The 15,558-nt window shown below is 37.6% G+C and overlaps 2 protein-coding genes and 1 non-coding gene across 4 annotated transcripts; 1 reads left to right on the forward strand and 2 right to left on the reverse strand.

Moving 5' to 3' along the window:
• Nucleotides 1-4,914: 4,914 nt before the first annotated feature.
• Nucleotides 4,915-4,986, forward strand: TRNAP-UGG (transfer RNA proline (anticodon UGG)). Its single transcript has one exon. It is a non-coding gene; the product is annotated as a tRNA-Pro (tRNA).
• A 275-nt stretch (nt 4,987-5,261) lies between these two features.
• On the reverse strand, nt 5,262-6,512 carry LOC130723530 (uncharacterized). Its single transcript, XM_057574608.1, has 4 exons — nt 6,358-6,512; nt 6,032-6,267; nt 5,728-5,953; nt 5,262-5,497 (listed from the first exon to the last, which is right to left on the reverse strand). Exons 1-4 carry the CDS (start codon nt 6,434-6,436, stop codon nt 5,373-5,375), a joined length of 666 nt encoding a protein of 221 aa, XP_057430591.1. The 5' UTR covers nt 6,437-6,512; the 3' UTR covers nt 5,262-5,372.
• A 2,087-nt stretch (nt 6,513-8,599) lies between these two features.
• Nucleotides 8,600-11,834, reverse strand: LOC130726718 (uncharacterized). 2 transcript variants are annotated; one of them, XM_057578016.1, is made up of 8 exons: nt 11,680-11,829; nt 11,490-11,577; nt 11,336-11,393; nt 9,383-9,445; nt 9,203-9,250; nt 9,018-9,080; nt 8,858-8,920; nt 8,600-8,754 (listed from the first exon to the last, which is right to left on the reverse strand). In XM_057578016.1, the coding sequence occupies exons 3-7, from the start codon at nt 11,381-11,383 to the stop codon at nt 8,867-8,869; spliced, it is 276 nt and encodes a 91-aa protein (XP_057433999.1). In that variant the 5' UTR covers nt 11,384-11,393; nt 11,490-11,577; nt 11,680-11,829; the 3' UTR covers nt 8,600-8,754; nt 8,858-8,866. The 2 variants fall into 2 exon arrangements, with proteins under 2 accessions (XP_057433999.1, XP_057433997.1); XM_057578014.1 differs by lacking the exon at nt 11,490-11,577 and having other exon boundaries at nt 11,680-11,834.
• Nucleotides 11,835-15,558: the final 3,724 nt, after the last annotated feature.

The following is a 15,558-nucleotide window of genomic DNA, read 5'->3' on the forward strand; positions in this document are numbered from 1 at the left end:
TATGTCTACTTACTGCATGCAGCATATTTGGGTTCCGACTAAAATTTGTAATGATATCGACGCTGCAATCCGAAGATTTATTTGGAAAGGGACGGGTAATCATGGTATCCACTTGGTGAATTGGGACGCTGTTGCTCAGCCAAGGATTTGGGGTGGATTGGGATTGCGCAAGGCTAGGGACCATAACGTTGCACTTCTTGGGAAAATGTTTGGCAGTTAATTCAGGAAGAGCCGAAACCTTGGGTTTGTTTGATTAGAGGGAAGTATGGTGCGCGTGGGAATTTGTTATCTATGCAAAGCACGAGAGGGTCTGTGGTTTGGCGATCAATTCAGAAAGCAAGAGATGTTATTAAAAGTGGTTTCTCCTTCAAGATTGGGAATGGAGCATCATCCCTCTGGTTTACGGAATGGCTTGGCAATTTTAAGCTTTGTGACCGGGTTGCTGCTGTGGATATTCATGACCTCGAAGGTACTGTGCGGGATGTAATCATAGATAACCGCTGGGATTTCTCTGCTCTTTATACGCAGCTGCCAGCTGATGTCCAGGAGTTGATTATGCAGCGTGACTGTACTACCAGTAGTCAGGTTCGTGATTGTTTTGTTTGGTCTTCCTCAATCTCTGGTAAGTATTCAGCTAAGGAGGGGTATCATTGGCTGTTGGCTGCGCGTCGTGCGTCGGATCCTGGCGGGAATAATCCTTCTACTGCTGAGGATTGGAGCTGGGTTTGGCGCTTGCACGGGCCCTTCAAGGTGCTCTTCTTACTTTGGCTCTGTTGCCATAATTCTCTTCCTGTAAATGATCTTCGCTTTCGCCGGAATATGTCCCCGTCACCGCTGTGCCCAAGGTGTAATTTATACCCAGAAACTGTCCTTCATTGTCTGCGGGATTGTTTTTTCGCTCGCCGCATCTGGATTCGCTTGGGTCTCAGCCCGAGGCATGCTTCCTTCAGTTGCTCTGAACCACGGGACTGGTTTAAGACAATTATGGTTGACGCTGAGTTCACTTCTCTTGCTGCGATTTGGGGTATTTGGACCGCGAGAAACAAGGCCAGCTTTGATCATGCAACAGTGTCAGATGAGGTGCTAGTCCGGTCGATCATGGACCAAAAAGCTCTCTTTTCTCAGGTTTGGTCCAAACCTCCTCGTATCATGCCGCCCCGTCTGGTTTCTTGGATTCCTCCCGTGGAGTCGGAAATAGCGGTGAACTGTGATGGGAGTGCTTTGGGATCCCCGCTTCGTTCCGGGTATGGTGGTTGTTTTCGGGATGCCCGTGGTATGTGGCTTCTTGGTTTTGCTGGCTTTGGTGGTCAAGCTTTGGTGTTACATATGGAGCTTATGACGATTTTTCATGGGTTGAGGATCTCGTGGGAGCGAGGCCACAGAAGGGTGGTTTGTTACTCGGACTCTTCGCTAGCTGTGGCTCTAGTTGGTGACCCTCCCTCTCATTTTCATGTGCTGGCGGCTTTGATTTATAACATTGTTGAGCTCCTGCAACGGCTCTGGGAGGTGCGAGTGGAGCATACATTGCGTGAGGGAAATGCTTGCGCTGATTTCTTAGCTAAAATGGGAGCCAGACAGGATTTAGATTTCCTCCTTGTTCAGGACCCCCCTCCTGACTTGGAACCTTTGCTATTAGCTGACTCTCTAGGCTCAACCTTTGTTAGGTTGTAGGGGGTGTTTCGCTTTGTTTTTCTGTTCTGTTTTCGTTTGTTTTTTGTTAAGCATAAAAAAAGATTACCTTATCGAGCCGAATTGAACCTTAGTGACATACTCAACTTCTAAGTATGAGCGTTAGATGATCTCTAAAAATGGTTGTCCATATATAAATTATAATATAATTGAGCATATGAGATTCAAATTCTCCAACTTTTAAGGAGGTGATCACCTCATGAGAATTAAATTGGAACTCATAACCTGTTGTATCAACCCATGTTATCATATAAGATTATTTTTATCACATAAATAGATTTTTCAAAAAAAATTAATCAATGTAAAATTCAATGTAGTGAAAGTGACCTGATATTTTCATTTTGTTGACAGTAAAAATACTAAAATGATATCTAAGTATATAGTGAAAGAAAAGTCAATGTAGCTTTGAAGGAGGGGCGGTTAACAGTGTTACTATAAGCCACCTTTGGCACCACAGGACAAACTTATAAGAATGGGATAATATAACATTACTTTTCTAGTTGGAGTCTGGTTCTGCAGGTGTATGGCGTCAGAGTAATAAATGTGGATTTTTTTTCACGACAGACATTAAACCTACTGACATATGGAGCCCAAAGAAAAAAACTACTGTCATATGACTATACATTTCTTCTATACAGTCAACCTTATAATATGCGCGATATTTCCCATCCAAATGAACATCGTCAATAAAGATTGGACCATACACACATAATCGGTGTAGACATGAGTTGTTTTTTTTTTTTTTTGAAAGATAAAGGAATATATAATCATAACCACAAAAAATCCCTAAGGACAGCACCCTTAGGGAGGAATGAGCCCCAAAAAGCGAGGAATCTAGAAGAACAAAATATAACCCTTCTAAGCCGAAAAAAGGGATCAACACCGACCTAACAACCAAACCGGACATCAATGGGAAAACAAAAACACACCCAAGGACAGCCCCAAAACATAGCCCGAAAACTACACAAATCAAGCCTTGAAGTGATCTTCGTATACCTTTTCCAAACCTCGAATAGCCTCTACGTCGCTTCCCTCAAACTCAAGCCCCAAAACCTTGCCAAGAAGCCACGTCTTTTTTGACCGAGTGAAGTGAGGGCCACCGCTCGCCGGAACAGAAGCCAACGAAGCCAAATGGGAAGAGCCCTCGTCGACACCCCGCACCGCCACGCAAGCCAGGGGGCGAGCAGGGGGAATCTTTTTGGGTCGACCACGCCGACGGGGCAACAGAGCAGGCACCACATCAGCCAGGCCCTCAACAGGCACAGAGCCAGCGACCTCCTCCGCCTCAGCGAAAGGCAAAGCCGCGGAAGGAAGAGGCCCTGACAGAGCCGGCGAGACCACCTGAAGCGAAGAGGTCCCAACTACAGAAGATCCAGAGCCTGAGGAGACTGAAACAGAAGAATTGGGGCAAACCCAACTCTCACTACTCAAACCATCCGGATGCAGACGCAAGAGAAGAAAATTCCTCAAAGCCGTCGAACACCAAGAACCCAAAGCCACCGACAGAAGAGAGGGAGCAAAAGACAAGCAGAAGCGAGGACCGTAGGAGAGGTTACGATTCCATCTCCCAACCGAGGAACCTTGGAGAAGAAAAGACAAACCATTCTCCCAAAAACCACGCACTTCTGCAAGATTTACATCTGAGAAAGCACCCCTCTGATCTACAACCACTTCCGCCTCCTCAACAACAGCTAAACCGTCTCTATGCCAACACTCGTCCCCAGCCAAAACCAGCGCCAAACTACCAACACTGACATCATTTAGCCCTTCTCCTATCTTCGCTTCATCATCCAAATCGGAGCCCGTAAAGGAAATCTCTGGGAAGAGGAAAATATCCGGCAATCTCAGCATCGTTTCAGTCCTACATCCAACACCACCAATCATCCTTACCTCATCCTCAGGAAAAGGAATCACGCCACTAACCTTCCTCTGCCCCAAGACAGCATCCCGCCAAGAAACACGCGCAGCGAGCCTCTGCCCCTGATCAGAGGAAGCCTGAGAACTCAACCCAAAACCGCTCCGGGGATAGCCACAGTCCCGAGGGGCTCTGGCCAAGGAAGCCGACAGGGAAGCACTCCCCAAACGAAACCCATTCAGACCTTGAATAGCCTTCAGCGCTTGATCTCTCAATCCATAACGAACAAAACCAAATCGGAAAAATCTACCAGACTTCCTCTGCCGTTGAACAAAGAGATTGACAACCTTGCCAAACTTCGAGCAAATATCACGAAGATGGAGGTAATCGGACGACTCTTCGATCCCGTCAATGAACACAGAGAAGCAGGACCTCCTACCAGCGCTGCAACATCTCGTTCCTCCGTCTGCTTCACCGTCCAGCTCATCACCCTCCTCCTCGCCATCCACTTCGCCTACGCCTCGATCAGCCGTCGACCCAATCTGTCTCGCCGCCGCCGAAGGAGGGGCGAAAGACCTAGAAGCCCTAGCAGAGGGGAACATATGTTTTTCTTTTTGTCTAGACATGAGTTGTTATCCGAGGAGAGTCATAGAGAAAAAAAATATTCCAAAATATATGCAATATTGATGGCATATATATCATTACTGGAACATCATCATATAGATCTGTAGATATTTCGATCTCAGTATTTCCAGTCCACATGAACATCATTTTTGTATTTCACTCCATGATGAAATAAAGAGGCCAGGTAATGAATGATGTAGATAGCCATGTATATTTATGTACTAATTTAACCACAGACCGTACAATAGAATTTTAGACATGTGAATGCGGAATTTTTTAACTTTTTTTTTATTTATAAATAATCATATTTGTCGCTAAACTTTACATTATTTGAATTTCTGAAAAAAACGAATGTCCATGGTGTTTATTTTTTCTGACTTGTATAAGTTAACAGTCGTGATTCCAGGACCACCAAAAGGTATTGAGATTGATTTTTATGACGATTTAAGACCACCACAAAGTTACAACCTTAAAAATGCATTTTTTTGTAGTTTCACAATTTTGTAGGGATTTTAAACCGCCACAAATATCGGTGTCTAGGGGTGTTTTTACTGTAGCGTGGTTTACTAATTTTTTGATAAGTTAATTAAATCACTATCCCATGTAACATTTTTCTTTTGAAAATGTAAAATTCCTGTAGAAGCTTTAAATCGTGATAAAATATGCCTGATATAAATACTTGGGAGAGTTAATGTTAGGTTAATCTATTAGGATTATTACATTACAAACGAATCAGACATCAAACCGGGCATTTGGTCTAGTGGTATGATTCTCGCTTTGGGTGCGAGAGGTCCCGAGTTCGATTCTCGGAATGCCCCCTTTTTTTTTTACTTTTTCACACAACACCTCTTTAGTTTTTGGTCAAACGCACAACCTCTCTTAGTTTTTTTTTTGGTCAATAATGAGGGTGTTATAGTTTTGTAAAGCCCAGCCCAATAATATATTTCAGCCCATGTAGCTAAAGTGTTCTAATCAAAAGTAAATCGATTCCAATACTTTATTGATTATAGATGATTAGATGTGGAATACCTTGTGTAGAACTGAAACTAAAGCCGTGGTAACAAGATTATCATCAAAGTTATCCACACCTCAATAGTTAAAAATCATTTTACTTGTAAATCTGGCGTATCAGAGTAATTTAGTACACATCAAACATAGAATTAAGCACAAGTCATTCTTACCAATGTAAAAGTTTACATAAATATTAGAGCAATAGAGCACGCCCTGTTATGACCAAAGCTATCCCCATGACAACATGGCTGGTAGTGGTAGTAGCCTTTAGAGCTTTGCTTTCTTCAGCTTGGAGGTGCTCAGACACATCAAAGTTCCCTGCAATCCCCATATAACAGTAAAGCATGACAAGAATCAATAAATTAAACTGTTACATTAATCCCTTATAGTGATGTCGAATTAAATGCATATTTGGATACACTGTGAAAAACTAACGTACATGAATCCAAAATTACGGTGAGCAACCACAAATAATAAGAGGGTTTTGTTTTTATCCACTGTAATTTTGACAACCGTGTATTCAAACATGCAGTAAAACTTGTAATTACCTCTTTGAGGGCCATAACCACATCCAGCTTGAACTGTTTCTTTGATGTCCTGTATGGTTGCCCTGTTGTAAAATATGAAGTGGCTGAAAATGTTATCAATGCAGCTAAGGACCAAATTTGTCTCTGACAAACAAGGTCCCTCACAGAATTCATCAGTTTTCTCTGTTGGCACTTCCAGGTTTCCATTCTCGTTCAATCTATACGATTCTTCACAGCTTTGATAAATCTAAGCCACCATAGCCAAAATAAAATTAATTTTTATATAAATAAAAAAGTACATTGAATTTGTAAATATGGTGCTCACATATTTATCATTGAAACAGAGCAAGGCCTTGGTGACAATTTGTGAAGGGTCCCCAATTCCAGCACCACCTTCCCCAGCACTGCCTCCAACTCCAACTCCTCCGCTGCCGCCGCCAATACCACCACCCCCACCTCCAATACCAGCCCCAGAGCCACCACCAACTCCAGCACCACCACCACCACCACCACCAAATCCAGTGCCTTCCTGAGTCTCGGGCATATAATCATCACCATTTCCTGTCAAGTTAAGGTTCGATTGATCAAGAAAACCAAGCAATTAAAAAATAAAATTGAACTTTTCCACCACTCTTGTTAATTACTACATACCAAAGTTTTTCCAGAATAGGCAAACGTGAAGGAGTGCAAAGGCTAAGATCCAACGTCTGACACTAACTTGGAATGCCATAATCGAAGATTGTGGATGGTTAATTTCAATTCATTCAAAAATTGTGTTCAATTGGAGCATATTATATAGTAAGTAATGCAACGTTACACATATTTTGTGCTATACTACTAGTATGTATAGTTAGTTGCTAAATTCCATGCAAATTCCAATTCCAAGCGACCAACTTTACCAACCACTACAATTCAGATTTCTTAATCTACTTAACAAAGTCCATTGCTTGATGTTTTTTTTCTAAACAAGCTTAACCTCCAAAACGCATCAAAATAATGAAGTGAAGTGAATGAATTTTGCGGCTGACACGGATTAATGTGAGTGTGTATGTTTTATTATTAAGGGAAACCCAGTCAAATGGTTAATTTGCTGCAAGTGTTGGTAAAAATTAGTGAAAGACAATGAGCCAAGAAAATAAGGAGAGGGTAACAGTTGAAGTGCAAGCCACCAACTTCCCTTTCCCTTCATTACAATAAATCAAACCTAAAATAGTTCCCCTTCTTTACTTTTGTAACACTACTTTGCCTACAAGATAGGGTAACATTTGTTCTAGAGAAAATACACGCATTTACTTATTTATTAACTAGCTAGCAGCCAAAATTGAGAGGTTTTTTCATTCTTGTTAACACACGCCCTGTTTGGTTTGTCCATTTTCTGTTTCTATTTAAAAAAAAATACAACTGAAAATACGTTTGATTGATATTTAAAAAATGTTTTCTTTGAAAATATTTTCTAAAATATGACCATAACAGAAAACAAAAAAAAAGTCATTTTCATTCCACTGAAAATGAAAACGAGTTATTACCGCCTTCATTGCCACCACCATCACTATCGTTGCCACCACCACCATCACTATCATTGTAGCCGCCACCACCTTCACCGTCGTTGCCGCCACCATTACCATCACTATATCATCCACCACCACTGCCGCTACCATTACCATCACTATATCATCCACCACCACCATCATTGCCAGCTTCGCCGTCCCCACCAACGTCATCGTCGCCTCCCCTATCAACTTCACCACCACCATCATTGTCATTGCTGCCACCACCACTCCAACTACCACCGTCGTCGCCTCCACGACCACCAACTACTGAGATGAAAAACAATGATGGTAGAGGTTGGTTGTTGTGGTGGCGAGGTTGGTGGTAGCAATAGTAGCGACGACGGTAGAGGCGGAGGAAGTGGTGGGTGGGGAGGAGGTGAAGGTGGTGGTGGCGGCAACGGTGAATGTGGTGACGAAGAGATGACAACAATGAAAATGTAGTGGTAGCGACGATATTTGTACGCACAAATTACGATATAAGCTCATAGGAGCCACAATAACTCTGAAATACCCGCATCAAACCAATAACTTGTAACTATTGGCCTGCAAATACATACCTACATTTAATTTACTTTACTTTATTTGTTATTTACAACTTTTTGTTATCTATTATCTTTCAGAGATGGAAGAAGCCATTGGACAGAAATTCTTATTTAGCTTGCATTTTTAGATAATTTATTTGTCTTTATCGTTCTTTTGACGTTGTGAACCTTACTTTTGTTCGTCGTTTAGGTAATTCCGTTGCGGATTTTCTAGCTCGAAATGCATCCTCATTCGCCGGTTTGGTGTGGATTGAGGAGGTTCCTCCGGAGGCTAATCGCTTTGTAACCACGAATCTTTTGGCTTCCATACCTACATCTTAATATATTTTGCAGTTCTTTTTCAAAATATATATATATATATATATATATATATATATATATATATATATATACTCCAAACCTACTTATTGAATAAGGTTATGAGCTCTTTAAAGTAAGTTAGAAACCTAAATTAAGAAAATGTTTCTTCCTCAAGCAATCATTAATTACAACTTTGATGCTCGTTAGCTTATTCAATTGACCGACAACTGAGTTGATTTTTAAACCAACATTCTTAAATATTTATTTATTTATTGAAGAGCTGAAATTTAGTTTAAACCATTTTTTTTGTAAATCTTTATCATTAACAATGAATAAAAATATGGAGTTATGAGCTCAAAATCAAATGATAATCGATGGAGTGTTAAATCAATGTCCATTGGCATTGCAGGAAGAAATTATGTGATATTGAATTATGAGATTGAACCCACCACATCCAATTATCCTCTTTAGGTTCAATGGATCGAAGCTCCATGGAAGAAATAAAAAGGAATTGAAACGGATTTTTATTGATGTGCCAATAATTCAAAGCATCAAGCGAATTGTAATATACATATCAATCAATAAGATCAACAACATAATGAGCTTCGTAAAATTGACTGAGCACATCCTCGACCCATTTATTACATCTACTCTCCCTGCATTGCAATATTGGATGTAGAATTAATAAAATAAATAATCACTTCATCAAAAAATTATTGAAGGGAGAAAACTTGAATGCATATTATTGGAGTAACTCACGAAATTATCTCAACCAGATGTGCATGCAGGTCGTCTGGGGGGAAGTTGTTGATGTGGAGTTCTCTGTTTAGTTAAAAAAATGACTGAATATTTAATATTTTTTTTTAAAAAAAATATACTAATTTCTTTTATTAGCTGGTACCAAAACTAAAATATGGACCTGGAGTTTTGGTCTCAGAGTTTCTACAGCTGCAGTAGATTGTTGATTCACCCCAGCACCTTGCTATTGAGATAAGATAAGCAAAATATTAGTATTAAGTTATTAGAAAATATTGAATAGGATTTGGTATTTTATTGAACTATTTAAGATTTTGAGAGAATAAAATATAAAATTCAGATGTATACCTTGCATAATGCCCAGTCTGCTGAATCAAAGAATGCCCTTTCATTGTCCTTTTAAACAAAAAATTACATCAAAGAAACAAAAATAAAATTAGATTCAATTGGAGATTGTGAATAAGAAAGTCAACTTTTTTTTTTGGCTATTTAGCATATGGGCTTTTGGCAAAAAACATATGGGCTTACTTTGGATATCAAAGGCTTCTTCTTTGGGACAAGCCCACCGTACTTCTTAGCCGTGGATGTTGTCTGTTATCAAATTGTCATTTCACATTAAAAATGAAAAGGCATTTTCAATTCCAACCAAAAGAATAAAGCAAGGTATTATATTAAAAAATTGTTAGTCACTACAACACTTTGAATTTTAGGGCCATATCTCACCAACCATCAAATATAATTTGTTTGATTGACGAAAAATCATGATGATCACATTGTTAGTGCAACAAAAAGGTGAGCATTATATACACCAGTGCGACCAGTCAATGATTGTTAATGGAAAATTAGAAGTTATGCATTTGGATGATCCTTTTGTATCCTGTCAGAAAATCATGCAGAAAATTTTAAATCACAACGTTCTGGTCCACTTTACATTAAACTTAGTCAATACCCACCAAAACAATACTTTGGCGACTTTATTGGGATGCTTCTATTCTAAGAGAAGATTGCATTTGAATAATTCTATCTTTAACCTAATTAGAACCTAATCCACCAATTGATTTCATAAAACTTAACAGAATAAGGTAACACAAAAATATGTGCAATTGAGAAAGAAAATCCTTTCACATCACATTAGTTATATACAGAGAGAACTAAGTGGGTCGGCGTGGTAATTTAACACTTCGTCAGTAGTTGATAATTCGATTCACGACTTTTGCGAATCAAAAAAATTATATTAGTATGTTTACAAGAGGACAAAGAATTAGTTTCACGACTATCGGTTATAAGAATATATTGGTTAACACCAAAAAATTGTGTAGAGAGAGGGAATATTCGAGTAGACCTAAATTGCATTCATTTAAAACAAGATTTATGATGGCCATGGGAAGCTCATGTTTGGGAGGAAACAAGGTTCACATGAATTGCTTGACAGCCTAACAACCTTGTTTTGTTATATGCACAGTGTTGTTCTGTTTTCTTAACTAATGTCGTGGCGTCCTTATTGTTGGGACCCTTAACCGACAATTTTGAAGCTGCCCCAAAATATGCTAATCTCTCCATTTTTAATTTGAATTTGTATATATTAAGTAAGTAAAAAACTATAAAAATTAATCGAGTTCTCAATGTACATACATCTCATTGATGAGTAATTGTAAAAAAGTACTAAAAGAATGTCACTTAAACACAAGGAAATATAATATATGTTTAAATACACAATTGAAAATCACGATAAAATCAAAATTATAGTAAAATTCCACAAAAACAAAAAAGAGTTGTACATGGTGATTTTAATTTATCTAATTTCCAACCTTATATTCAACTATGCACATTCACATAATATTCTGTGGTACCCGTAATTTGATTGATACGACTGTTACCTGTAACTATGACATATAAGAGTACATGGTACCACGATGATACAGAAAGAGTACAGTACAGGGGTACAATGCAATGTACGCAATGGAAAATAGACACGTATACTCATGTCCTTCAATCAGAAATAGCCATTTAATATTTTGTACCATTTGCTTTACATATGAAGATTTTGTTGTGTGTGTTTTTAGGAGATTTCCCATTTCACCACATGTTAATTAAAAAAAAAACATGAGTTAAGCAGTTAACATATGTGGTGGTTTTCAATTGAATTGTCAAAATTTGATTGGTTAAACAGAAGAAGTGAGATAATTTAGGAGTAGAAGATTTCAATTTTGCTTAACGTGTGCTGATCCTATGGCAAATTTGCAATAGCACCACTAATTAATCACCCTTTATTGCCAGGACCATGAAATGCAGCTAGTAGCCACATTTCTATGTCTTATATGATAATGTTGTGATGGTATTTATAATTTATAAGGATAAGAAATTAAGGTCAGAAAAACTATGTAAAGATATATGGTACCCTTTGTCATTTGGTGCTGAAAAATTATAAATAAATAAACATATTAATAAAAAGGGAGAATGGTTGGGGGTTAGGTTATGTACCTCAACATTCGGGGCAGTGAAATAGTCTTCCCTGTTACACTCTGCCATCTTCGTTTACCTGTTCAACAAAGAAAAAAAAATCAATTGATCACCCAAAAAATCAGAAACCAATCTTCAATTTTTGAATCTTAATTAAATGTATGAAATGTGCCACCTTCAAATTGGGTGCAAATTGAAGATTTGGCACACAGAACAAGAGAAAGATAGAGCAGAGAATGGCAATTGACAACAGGGTACAGTGACTGGGGTATAGGCATGCCCAATTATAAAGGCCAGTGAGGACACACACAAAAAAGTAGAAAAGAAGGAATAAAGAAAGGGATGATGATGATGTAGATAATTACCTTGTGGTAAGAGGAAGGTAGAGATGCAGGGAAGAGAACACTGAAGAGAAGTTCTTAAGGGGAAAAGATAAAAAAAGTAGAGACAAATGAAGTGAGAAGGGTGTTTGAGTGAGAAGGTTAGATAAGAATATGGATCCACAACACAATGCCAAGAGATTACATTTATATGAGGAGAGGCTAGGAAAGAAGCTACCAAAAGTTATATAATAATAATAATAACAATAATAAATAATAATAATTTAAATTTGGATTCTATATATCAAATGTCCAAATCCCATAAACTTTATGATGGGCAGGCAGATGAGATAATGTCATTCTAGGACTTTGGAGTGTGTGTGGGGGTTTATAAATGGCTAGTTGAGTTGACATGTATTTCATTTCTCTAATGTAAGCAAAAGACAATTGATGATTAAGTAATTATCAATTATGACGATATTCTTCTTCTATTAAACTATAGATTATTCAAATTTAAAGGCCAAAGTGGAGCTTTATAGCCATTGGATGTTGTGGTTTAAGACGTTAGGATATCACTATCCATTGGTCTATCTCATACCCCCTAACGTACATTTTTTCACATGTCAATCATACCATGTTACCGACACTTCCCAATTTACAAATATAATATAGGCTAAAATGCACTTTTGGCCCCTGATGTTTTAAGTTTGTGCAAATTCTGCCCCTACTCTATTTTTGTCGATGTTTCTACCCCTCATGTTTTCAAACAGTGCATCGTCTACCCCTCATGTTTTCAAACAGTGCATCGTCTACCCTCCGTCAGGGGTAGACGGTGCACTGTTTGAAAACATGATGGGTAGAAACATCGACAAAAATAGATAGGGACAGAATTTACACAAACTTAAAACATCAGGGGCCAAAAATGCTTTTTAGCCTATAATATAATACATGTAATTTTTATATAACTCTTTCATTTTTACCATTTTTTATCGTTTGTCCACACAAATTTGTGGTTGTGGATATTATTCTGTGTTGTTCTCTTCCACGTGCTTTGTGTGTTTTATTAGAATTTTCTTTCCATTAAATTAACTTTACAAACATAATTTTGTTCTTTGCAATTTAAGATAAAAAAAAATGTAATGAGTTTTTTTTCTTCTGCTGAGCATAAAAAAAGAGCTGATAGATTATTTACTTGAGAGAAGGAAAAAGCAATTCTGAAAATTATAAAACTCCAAACTAGAGCCTTGTTTTAAGGATAATTATTTGCCCACACCTCATCTTTGAGGTGAAAAGAGGTGTAGGATGAGAGAGATAGGAAGAAAAGAAAAAGTAAGAGAGAGAATTTATAAGATATGATAGACGATAAGAGGAGAGAGATAGAAATAAAAATAGGTGAAAATGAAGTGTATAACATATGAGGTGTGTATATATCATTACTCTTGTTTTAATCATAAGCCCTGAAGCCCCACCAATTTATAATATTGGATAATTATTTGTTGACACCTCAAAAATGAGGTGGAATGAGTGGAGGAGGAGAGAGATAGGAAGAAATGAAAAAAGTAAGAGAGAAGAAGTATAAGATGTGATAAGTGATAAGAGGAGAGAGATAGAGATAAAAATAGGTGGAAATGAAGTGTATAAAAAAGGAGGTGTGTATATATCATTGTTGTATAATATTAATATTACACATTATTTTTTTCTATTCTGTATTTTAATGGGGAATCATAGAGTTGGTTTCATCAAAAGGTTCAGTAGCACTTAATTATGGAACTGACACATGGAAAGAGTACATTGAAGTGTAAAATCATATAGTGTGATTCATTTAACCAATACAATATCAATGTCCTATCTTATGTCCTGTTATTATACAAATGGAAATACATAACTTTCGCTATTCAGAAAGATCAATTACAAGGAACAACTATGGTGATAGTTTACCAGTGAATATGTAAGTTACCCATTCATTCTGCAATCTATTGCCCGTTATAAGTTTATATACATGAAATCTGGACAAATGTGTATCTTTAACAGCAGCCAGTAAGTTCCTCTACCTTTTTCTTTCTCTTTTAATTTAGAAACACCGAAAATAAAAGAGTAACTTGTGAAGAACAAGACATAGGAGCTATCAATGAATAAGAGGGTGACATAAAGGAGATTGGAAATTACTTTAAAAAAAATTCCACCAACATCAGCTGACATGGGGTTAATCTACCTAAGCAGAAGTCTTGGGTTCGAGTTGCGTGATTTACATGAAAGTATAACAAAACCCTTAATATAAAAAGCCAAAGTAGCTAATAGATAAAAATAAGAGTTTAACTACTACTAAGCACTGAAGTTAATAAAATTCAAAGAATTAGTGGCGGCTAAATTACGCATTTAATGCCGCTAAACAAACTCGCGGTGGTTCTGCCGGTGGATTTGGCGCCTACTTTTGCTCTTGCCTTTCTTTTAATTCTGGTAGGTTTTCCCCACACCATTTCAAATTTATTGTTAGGACCTTTACAACCTGATATATCATAACTCATGAAAGCACATAGAAGAGCATCAAGCTTAATAAAACTATTTTAAGTTAAAAAATAACACCAGATATTACATTTACACAAAGAAAATACCACTGAATTAACCCCCACCCTGCTTCATTTGTGCATGCTCTTTCCAAATTGGAAAGCTAAATATATTACACATCCATTGAGTGAACAAAAGGGATGAACTGTCAACATCAAAATCAAAATGCATCTCCAATTATATGCACTAAGGTCTAACCTTTTTTTTGGAAAATATATCCACAATTCTTGCTAATAATAAACTACACAGCACAAGCATAATTCACAGTGCTTTCATTGCTAAAAAATTGTCACTCTTTTTGCAAATAACATTGCTTGGGTACTCAACAACAGTGAGATGAAAATAGACTTAGAATAGAGAAGAAAAAACAAATACCAAATCATAAACGGAACATAACTTGATTGAGGAATTGTGACCCCCAAAACCAAATGATCAAGTAAGCTTCCAGTCCCAGACAGATGATACTGACAAGCTTTAAGGGGAGTTGTGGAAGCAAGATCGAAATTTTACTTGAAACTCGAGATTAACAAGCTTCACGTCAGACCCCCCATCAATCCATAGTCAATTTCAATACATTGTTGCTGGCCTTTGTGCAAGATACCTGCAGTAAGTATAAGTTTTAAATTTAATCATCCATTCACAACGAGTGAAAACACATCACTCGTAACAAAGTAATATACTCGTATACTAACAAACCACCCTGGAAAAAAAGGAAGAAGTAAAACTGCGTTGATGATATTTTCCTTAGAATCAAACAAATCCACCAACAAACCCCTGGGATCCAAAGAAGTTGTGTCACATGAACTGCGACTAAAGGTAGACTCATAAATCTCTACTACTAATAAAGAGAACTCTTAGGCAGTTTTACAAACGAAAGTTATGGCACAAAACTCCAAAAAGAGAACATTTTGTTGTTAAATACATAGTTACCTAGCTGGAAAATTTCCATTCAGAGTTACCTAGCTGGAAATTATCCATTCGGGGTTAACTCCGCAATTATTAGTTACAAACAACATTCAGAGGGAAAATATCCATTGACTGTTACCTAGCTGGACTCCAGAAGTCCTTCCATGTGAAACTAAACAAGGTATCCTAAAATAAGCTATTTATAAAAATGAGTGTCTATTATGCAAGTCTATCCATTATAGAACTACTGAAAAAGTGGTAGTCTGCTTTGTCATGCACTCATGCTAGAGAGGTCAAGAACCACATCTTCAGGACACTATAATGACATCGACAGTTGTACACATTGACAAACAACAACCACTCACCACCAATTGCAATTGGTCTATTAAGTTTGAAGTGAATATGGAAAATTCACTTTCCATTTAAATCGGTAAACAACATTTAACATTCAAA

The sequence above is a fragment of the Lotus japonicus genome, chromosome 6 (genome assembly GCF_012489685.1).
Source record: "Lotus japonicus ecotype B-129 chromosome 6, LjGifu_v1.2".
Lineage (NCBI taxonomy): Eukaryota > Viridiplantae > Streptophyta > Magnoliopsida > Fabales > Fabaceae > Lotus > Lotus japonicus.

Excerpts from the sequence above, each read along its gene's own strand:
- LOC130726718 (XM_057578014.1), bottom strand. The coding sequence starts at position 11,383 with ATGGCAGAGTGTAACAGGGAAGACTATTTCACTGCCCCGAATGTTGAG. Across the intron at positions 9,446-11,335 it reads TCACTGCCCCGAATGTTGAG|ACAACATCCACGGCTAAGAA; the intron begins GTACATAACCTA and ends ATTTGATAACAG. Across the intron at positions 9,081-9,202 it reads CAGACTGGGCATTATGCAAG|CAAGGTGCTGGGGTGAATCA; the intron begins GTATACATCTGA and ends TTATCTCAATAG.
- LOC130723530 (XM_057574608.1), bottom strand. The coding sequence starts at position 6,436 with ATGGCATTCCAAGTTAGTGTCAGACGTTGGATCTTAGCCTTTGCACTC. Across the intron at positions 6,268-6,357 it reads CCTATTCTGGAAAAACTTTG|GAAATGGTGATGATTATATG; the intron begins GTATGTAGTAAT and ends TTAACTTGACAG. Across the intron at positions 5,954-6,031 it reads TCTGTTTCAATGATAAATAT|ATTTATCAAAGCTGTGAAGA; the intron begins GTGAGCACCATA and ends ATGGTGGCTTAG.